Source organism: Clupea harengus, chromosome 15 (assembly GCF_900700415.2).
Source record: "Clupea harengus chromosome 15, Ch_v2.0.2, whole genome shotgun sequence".
NCBI lineage: Eukaryota > Metazoa > Chordata > Actinopteri > Clupeiformes > Clupeidae > Clupea > Clupea harengus.
In genome coordinates, this window is record NC_045166.1 from 11,403,466 (window position 1) to 11,412,956 (window position 9,491).

A 9,491-nucleotide genomic window follows, 5' to 3' on the forward strand; every position below is an offset into this window, starting at 1 on the left:
GTGTGTGTGTGTGTGTGTGTGTGTGTGTGTGTGTGTGTGTGTGTGTGTGTGTGTGTGTGTGAGTATTTGAGCTTGACAATAGGTATGTTGTTTTCTGAAAATCAGTTCTGTGTGCCTGTGTTTGTGAATGTTCTCATGTTGTGTTTGTCCTTTCTTGAGCGGACAGAATGACACATACAGTGGTTGAAATAAAGGGGAACTTTGAAAAGGTCACTTTTACATTTACTAACAGTTGAGCAGCAGCAGCTCCACTGTTACTTGACTAGAACATATCATTTGGTGGTTTCTGCTGACCTTAGTGCCACATTTATGTTGCGAAAGCCAGTCCAACGAGGCCAACACATACTAAATTCTTGAATTTGCACGCAACTAGTTTTGCCCAAGGGTTAAGGATTATAAGATTGATTATCACTATGATTGATTTTTCCTCAAATTGTCTTGAATCATGCACCATTTTTTATTAGTTTATTTCCAGCAAATATCCAGTTATTTGTTCAGGTATTTGCATGATCTTGTGTTAAGGTTTTAAAGGTGTTTGAGCCTTGCACCAGGTCTGATTAATATATAACTGAATTAATAAAACAACAAATTCAAAATAACTTTTTTTGGCTGCTATATTTGTAAAAATCACCCAACTGGTATGACATTATTTTTATTTTAAAACATTACTTTTTAAAAAGAGATGCAGAATGTGTGTTTACATTTTCAGATGAAATTTCAGCTGACGGTTGTCTTCCTCAGATATGTTTGTACCATACTGCAAATTAACTCTGTGACCTTTTCATGGAGGAAGTCAATATTAAAAGTCAAACTTTGGTAGGCTATTCAAGAACAAAAGAGCATAATTCCATTAAAATCTGCACCGCTTTAGCGATACTATTGTATGGATATTTTATATGTCTTTTTGTAGTCCATGTCGAATTTGGCAAGACTTTTGGATTGCGCAATTTTGACACTGCCGCACGACTTGCGTCCTTGTTTCCAGGAGGACAAGATCTGCAGACTCCAGGCATATGTAGACCGACGGTACAACCAATAAAAAATATCTTTGTTCCCGCAAAAGCCTGACATTTGGTCTCCGTGGTTGGGAAAACATGCGCTGACTCTATGCGCATGATGTCATGGTCTAAGGTGGCCTTCCTAAAGGACTGGTGATGAAATGTGACAACCCGAAATTAGTTTCCTGAGTGGAACAGCAAAGGCCACAGCAAGAAAAAAAAAAGAAAAAAATACACGACAAAAGAATTCTGATTCGCGTTCATTCTGAATTTTAATTACTAGACTTAAAGAGATGTTGTTTCAGCTTGGAGATGTAGTCTCTAAAAACATTGCTGGCAGTTGAGATGAAAGCCCGTCTTCACATAAAGCAGGATCTCTCTACAGTCCTTTTAAAGTGAGTGACATCGCTGCTCATCGTGGTGGACTGAGATATTTTTCTTACGGATAAATGTCGGTTTAAAGCTCACCGAGGAAGGTTTGAGCGCCACTATACGGGCGGTACTGGCCCTCCAATCTTCCACAATCACAGAGTAATGCGGGCAACAACTGGTTCCGATTAGGGGCAGGAAATCCTCGGTGCTCTCTGTTGAAAACAATTACCCTGACATGAGCGCATAGGATGGGTGGGAGGCTACTCCACGTCCAAACTTTTTCGGTGCACCAAAGAACATGAGTCTCAATAAAGAATCCTTGACTGCAAAACACACAAACTCGGAATGGATGGGGCTGCCTTTTACCCTTAAACCGGAAGTCCCAATTAACTCCTGTAAACAGTCACAGATATGCGGCTTACATTTATGAGACAATTAAACCGCATTGTTGATTTTAGCGAAGATAAATTTGAAGATAGTCCAATATCAGAAGAACCACACTCAGCCATTTGCAGAGCATATGCTGAAAATCTGGTATATTACTTTCAGCAAAAACAAATATGTACATTTCCAAATCATGTAGGTTGTATGGACAGTAAATTAGGGCCCTGATACGCACAATTGCCTTAATGAATAAACATGCTCTGTGTGAATAATTCACTGCTCGACAATTTGCACTAATTGTTCGCTGGTAGAGGACAATTCAACAGTGTGATGTTTGCTCATGATGTTGAATAAGCGATTTATGAATGGTGCCACGTGAGCGTGCCTCTCCCCCAGCTGGTGGGTCTTCTCTCTGGCCCAGAACCGCCAGAACAAACACAGAGCGCGCAAAATAAACACGCCACTGCGGACCCGGCGATCCGCTTCGACCACAAAGGCACCACGCACTTCCAGAGCGGAGTCCTCTCCTTCCGGAGACCCTCGCAGGACCTCAAAGGCATCATGGAGGCTCTTCTGTTTGTTGTTTATATTAATGTTGTTATCAGTATTGTTGTTGCAGGGATGCCGCAGGTTTAGTCTCATTTGCTTAATCTATACTGCGATGATCATTAATTGGCTCATAGCTGCTCTCAGAATATTCAATTAATAAGAAGTGAGAGTGGAAAAGGTCTTGCTTCGTACATATGCTTAAAATCAAATAAATGCAGGGATGTGTTTTTTCACAGTGCAGCCTACGTTCCTCAAATAGAAAATGATTTTGTTTTGCTTGGTCAGTAACTGCGCCAAATTGTTATGAGGTGACACACTTTAGCATCAATAAGATATTTTCGAGAGATTTCTTTTTTATACTGACATTTACAAATATATACGATCCTGCCTTTAGGTTGTATACTATATTTTCTAGAACCATTTCAACATGGTAAATTATATTGAATTAAAGAAACAATTTATTCGAGCTCATTCTATTTCTGTCAGTCAGTATTGGTAATATAGGCCAAGCTTACTGACCACTAGGTGCTGTTTTTGTGGCAAGAATATATATATATATATTCTTAATAGTATCAAAACAAATTCGAGTTAACAATTTAACTATTAAACCGAGTTAACTATTAATATTAGAAGGAAAAATAGTGCTTCATTTTAAGCACTTTCTGTGTCAGGAGAAAATACAGCGGAGATGGTATGCGATTGCAGAAGAGCATGTGTTTTATTAACTGCTTTTGGTTAAAGCCATCTGACCAGTTTAACGACTTGGCAAATGTCAGTCCACGTATAACTATGGTGTGGCCTACCAGTGAGTGCCTGTCCACAACAGATAACCTAAGAATTTTTAGAATTATATTTTATATTTCATATATATACAGCAAAAGTGGCCAATCTCAGTTTATGTTATACGTAAAAAATAAACAAAAAAATAAATAAAAGCTTCGCCATCGTTTAAGAACCGAGATCCACCAGGCTCGACGTTAGAGGTCCCAGCAAAGAGTCCTGTAGCTGGTGTGGATGTCCTTGCATTCCGTGCACCGACTGCGCGGCGCCGAGACCGGCCATAGGGTAAGCAGACGCCCCGGGGTGACTCATGTTACCCTGGAGCAGGAGCACGTTGTTCTGGTCGGGGCTCTGTGGGGGTGAGAACTCGTCCTCCGAGCTGGACATGAGGGACTTCCCGCCGTCCAGCGGTGACAGCTGGTTCTGTTTGTTGGCGCCCGAGTTGTTGTTCTCGCTGTTCTCTCTGTGACACGGAATGGGCAGCGTGAGATACATAAATCCATATACGAACTGAGTGACCATAGAAAAACTATATTTCATATGCCCCAAGTTAACTTGATGTAGGCCTGTATCACTACATTTCAATGCTGTATATTTTGCAATACGTTTGCGTAAAAGTGAAAGTAATCGCTAGAACAATGTAGGCCAGTGTAATAGGAAGAATTAGATTTCAGGTTGCCTGATTTTCCCATAATTTGTCTATATTTGACTACAAGCCGACCATTGTATTTTTACAGGCCAGACACAATGCAGCATAACCAAATAGCCCGTTGTGTCACAAGGTGAAATAACTAAATATAGTTAATAAAAATATCAAACATTTTCTGAACTTCATAGTACTCTTCTATAACACAGACAATGCGGCTATAAGAAAAAGAACACCATTGCCCAGTTTGAACTGTGCAAAATTGGTCTGTCTTTGAATCGAAACGGTACAAAATGTAGCCTAAATCACACAAAATTATATAAAGTCAACATTAGATGTGTTGAGGAAACAGCACTTATATTCCCATTCTACGTGGCTGGATAGCTTGACTGTCAAACAGCCTGTTATTATCTGTTAGGCCTCAGTATGTAACCAAATACTCAACAACCATTTTGGTTAATATTTCGACATTTTATGCGTTGAACTAGCGGACAGCTAGGCACGGTTAGCACGGTTAATAGGTAAAGTGTACAATGTGACCTGATATTTGCGAACACAGATGCTGTCTCTGTTGTTGTTTTCATCTGACTGTAGATTGTTTTTATGACACTGGCCTTCGCCTTTAAGAGACACGTGCGCTCAACTTGCCGAAAGGCAGTAAATGTTCATAACAAACAGCACTTCCACAGCGCAGTGGACCAGATAATAATAATAACAGTAATAATAATAATAATAATAACAATAATAACATGGTGTTTATGTGTAATAATTTACATTATAATGATACATAATTTCCTCCTCTGAAAAAATCACAACAGTCAAGGTGTCAGGATTAAACAAGTTCTGAGATGATACAAGATGTGAAATACCTCTCTTTTGCCTCCGCTGCTCGGTCTCTCTGCCTCCTGTTTTTGAACCAGTTGCTGACTTGTGTGGTGGTTAACCCGGTAGCCTCTGCCAACTCTCGTTTCTCCCGGGGAGAGGGGTACGGGTTGTGAGTATACCACTCCCGCAGGACGCCCCGGGACTTCTCCTTGAAGCAGTAGCTGGTCTCCTCGCCATCCCAGATAGTACGTGGCAAGGGAAATTTCCTCCGCACCCGGTATTTCCCCACTGCACCCAGTGGCCGTCCTCTCAGCTTCTCAGCCTCAATGTAGTGGGCCTTAAGCCATAGCTGCTGAAGCTTCGGGTGGTTGTGCGGCGAGAACTGGTGACTCTCTAGTATCTTGTAGAGCTCTCGGAAGTTCCCCCTGTGGAAAGCGACCACGGCTTTTGCTTTTAGAACGCTCTCGTTCTTGTGGAGGTGGTCGCAGGCAGGGAGCGACCAGAGGAAGCGGCCCAGTCGCTCGAGGTTCCCCCCCTGTTGCAGTACCTCACATACGCACGCTACTTGCTCCTGGGTGAATCCGAAAGAGGGCAACATTGACATGACGTCTGATGGGTACGCCTTAGCTCCAAAAAACCAAACCGCTCTCCCCTACCTTGTGAAAGGAGCGGTATGGGGACACACGAAAGAGATAAGATGGTGTCTAACGCGACGACTGTCGACCCTGAGAAGAGACTTTACGCAATTTCGTGGGTGTAGTTGCAGTCCAGTCCACGGCGCGCGCTCAGAGCCTAGGACGTTTGCTCGAGACAGCTTGCTCCACACCAAGTCATGTCGCGGTAAAAGAGCTCTGCGCGTTCGTTGATTGGCTCCCGGTCCACCCTATCGTGGCTGCGTAGTCGACCAAAGTTCGCTCGCATTTCCTCCCCCGGGGTCTCGATGGGTTGAAACTAGATCCCCCATCTCCAGTTTTACCTGAGGGAGCAGGGCACCTCAATGCTAATCAATTACAGCAGACTTCCACAGGCTGTACTTCAAATTCAAACCCTCTATCCGGCATTTTTAACCGATCTTATATTTAACTAAACCAGTTTTGTCTATTAATTATTAATGAAACGATGAGCGCCCTTGGTAATGTATTGCATTTTAATATATTATTTACCAGCATTCCACTTTAAGATCCAATAGGCAGAATTCAATACGATAAAACGCGTTTCCACGACTCATTTCAAAGGTGACTGCTCTAGTTCATATCAAGATAAGCTGTTATCATGATAGCTCAGGCAAGAGATGGGCCGTTTTCACAGTTGACAGCAGCCTACGGTTATCCTTTAGGACAGAGGGCAGATGCGCACAGAACGGTAGTCGCTCTTTGGTCCACTTGTATTACGCGCACCTGACGATAGATAAATCCCTTGGTTCATCTGATGCGCGCCTGTCCCCTTTAGAAGCATTTATGCAAACAACCCTTTGTTAGGCTACCGTGCCCTGCTTTGAGGTGCATGCGCCCGCTGAACTCAAGCAAATATACTTGACTTTCCTTTCCTTTAGAAGTTTATAACGGAGTGCAAAGCTGCAGTCTTTGAAACTTTAGAATTGTCCTGCAAAATCTATAGATGTTGAAAGACTTCCACAGTTTAATGTAAAGCCATAGTTTACAAGGTATTTGACCTGCATGGTGCCAAAATATAACCCACACCTCGTATCGCATCTTAAATTTTAATGAGAGATGATCCCTGCAGGTACACTTTATAAAATCACAGGCGGAAGGGCTGCGCTTTCCAATTATCACCTGCCATCCCAAATCTTTCCTGGCTTTTTGCTACATCTTCAGTGAATAGAAAACACTCTGTTATTTTGTAGTCATACCATATCTAATCGAGACACCATTCAACATTTCTATGGTGTCATGTAAAACTTAAGAGTTGTTTGTGTACCTAAGAAAGAAATCTGCTGAGAATTGACTAAAAAATCCCCAACTCTCTCTCTCTCTCTCTCTCTCTCTCTCTCTCTCTCTCTCTCTCTCTCGCTCTGTGTGTGTGTGTGTGTGTGTGTGTGTGTGTACAGTGAAATCCAAAACCGGTGCATTAGTAAATGAGTTCTGTGTTCGGCGAGCTCTTTGCTACCCAGACGCTGTTTTAAGGAATAGATCACATTTCTTTATCTTCGCCGAAATCTGCAACGTGACACCAGGGCGACGCTAAGCCCACAATCACTCAGCCGGAATGGAGCACCTCTTTATAATTTAATTTGAGACGAGGCGTCCATTTCCAAGACCGCCTCAGAGAGACTGAAGGAAAGGGTCAGTGTCGGCATACATATGGCTTATATGATTTATACTCTAAATATCTTATTCTCCTCCTTGGATCATTCGGTGCGGCCTACTTCATTTTCCACCTAAGCCTACTTCTAATTTGTCCATTCGCAGCCTCAGGTCATTAACATGACGCTGATATTTAATTAGTTTTTTTTTTGTGGCCAGTCCGGACACCTGTGAAAACAACATTTTGCCCCACGTCTCTAGAGATTCCACTCTGAAGAGATTCTTGAAACCCATCCCATCTGTCTTTGGGACAGCATAGTAATCTCACACAGCCTATGGCCGGAGCGTCTTTGCATTTAACATGCTTGACTTCTGATATCTCAACAGAAGGGGGGAAAGAAGTAGAAATGTTTTGGAAATAAGGGAAAAAAAGAGGAATATAATAAGCCTAATGACAAACTGAATATTGATTCCACCGGAATTTTTTTTTTTAAATAATTTTGAATAAAGCAGTTTTCAAAAAACAGCTATTTTAATGCTGCCATCACAATCATTAAAAAAATAAAATAATAATTCAATATAATAATATAAAACACTGAAAACGAAATTCTAACGAAAAAATCCCTACATTCCCTATACAATCATGAAAATTAATCTGGTACAAATTCAACCAAAATATTCTTTTTACTTTGATGAAGTTAACCTTTTGTTTGAATATTTTAGGAGATATTTATATGAAATGCTGATCATAAGGTGATTTATAATGATGAGAACATCAGACTATTGAACATCTCTCGATATGTTCATTTGTCTTCAGCTCTAACTGCCCACATAGTTGAGTTAAAGCACTCAGTTGAAAGCGTTTCCTCTCAACATCTGCGGTGTATTGGTGTAGCAACTCGTCTACGCCGGTCTAGGGCTCCAGAATCAAATCCTAATGTAATAGCGCACATAGCGCCCGGTGATTGACGGCTCTCGGGTTGCCGTAATGTCTCCAGCACATTGCGACGCGCCCCCTCCTAAAAGCCCAGAAGCCAAAGGGCTGTGCCCGTTCTCAGGCCCTGATCATTTCAAGATGTGCCTTTTAAAAGGACTGGCGTGGTCCACACACGTCTGCAGACCGTGGAAGTCTGAAACACCTAACTTTGGATAAAGTAACCTCGGTAGTTCACTGAAGAATGTGAATGTGTTGCGGGATCACAGCATACTCGGTAGCGCGTGATCATTATCAGCAATAACGGGGAGAAAATGGTGGTGTGTTTATGTCAGAGGGCTATATATTTTTCACACCATATAGCCAACATTACAACTTAAACAAAGAGCAAGTCTGCCGTTAGGCTCTCCCAGTCTGAAAAACAGAGATGGGAACTCTGTGTTTTCGGGAGAATTTGGTTTATAGGGAACGTTTTTCCCATCGAGTTCCATCCAACCCATAATGGTTGGATGTTTAGGAACAACAAGGATTATTAGCAGGAGATGCATTAAATGAGCTGTGTTGTAGGCTGGCCAAGTGGCCATGTGTCCAAAACACAACAAGCAATTGACGTAACCCAGTTACGTGCCATGCGATACGACATCATCGATGCAAGCTAATATCCTGTCAAGTCTGAAAAGGTTCTTGGTTAAGACGATTGTGTTTTCACCCTCTTAAATCGTTCATGTTTATTCTAATTGTGTTAAGGGCAAAGTGAAGGACATCACAATATATCTTTGGTGCAGGGAGTGATAGAGAGAAAGAAAGAAAGAAAGAAAGAGAGAGAAAGAGAGAGAGAGAGAGAGAGAGAGAGAGAGAGATGGATGTTCAGGGCTTGATGTAACAGTACAGGAAATTTGATCGGACCATGAGATGTACTGTTGAAGGGAAATGTGAATACGCTGATGACTGACCATTTTAAATACATCGGTTTTTTAACCAAATAATCAACACATTTATTTTTGTATCACCAAAATGGAAAATGCGTTCAATAATAATTAGGATAATTAGACAATGCAGTTAGGCTACTTCATAACTGATGAATAGTCTATGACTGTAAGTGTCTAAAATAAATACATTTAATTTGAAATCAATGCATAAGTAGCAATAGCATAAATACTAAAGATAATACTTGATTAGCATCTGATTGTCAAATACATAGACGTCAGATGGAATAAGGGCAGACACTTGAGCCATTTTGGGGCAGAAGTTAAAATCATTACCTACGCGAAAATCCCATATAAGTTGTCCAAATGGCTTTTCGCTTAAACGTAAAACCACTTGCGATATCAAATGTTCCTTTACTCAACACATACAATGCAGTCACTGAGCTATTTGGATGAACTATGTGGCAACATTCATGGCAATTTGTTACAGCCTTTTCGGCGCACAATATTACACTTCAAAAGCGAGTTTAAAGATGAAATGAAGGTACCATTCAAAAAGGTACCCATATTGAGGGGGTAAAATAATAATGTAAAACTGAGCCACGCTAGACCTGAATTAATTGAGTTCTGTTGACATATGTAGAGGCCCATGAAAAAGTATTCTCATGTCTGTTGCTGCTGAACTGATTTGCAATGTCTGTGGACGATTTCCGATATTTGGTCTTATCACATTTGATCAGAGATGCAGAAATAAGTAGCCCAATCCTGCAGTGAAATGCAATATTATTTATCATCAACTACTTTGAAAATAAT

General features: G+C 41.2%; 1 protein-coding gene across 1 annotated transcript; it reads right to left on the reverse strand.

Moving 5' to 3' along the window:
• Positions 1–634: 634 nt before the first annotated feature.
• Positions 635–5,380, reverse strand: six1b (SIX homeobox 1b). The gene is made up of 2 exons (XM_012824774.3): positions 4,599–5,380; positions 635–3,546 (listed from the first exon to the last, which is right to left on the reverse strand). The coding sequence occupies exons 1-2, from the start codon at positions 5,156–5,158 to the stop codon at positions 3,252–3,254; spliced, it is 855 nt and encodes a 284-aa protein (XP_012680228.1). The 5' UTR covers positions 5,159–5,380; the 3' UTR covers positions 635–3,251.
• Between the last annotated feature and the right edge of the window lie 4,111 nt (positions 5,381–9,491).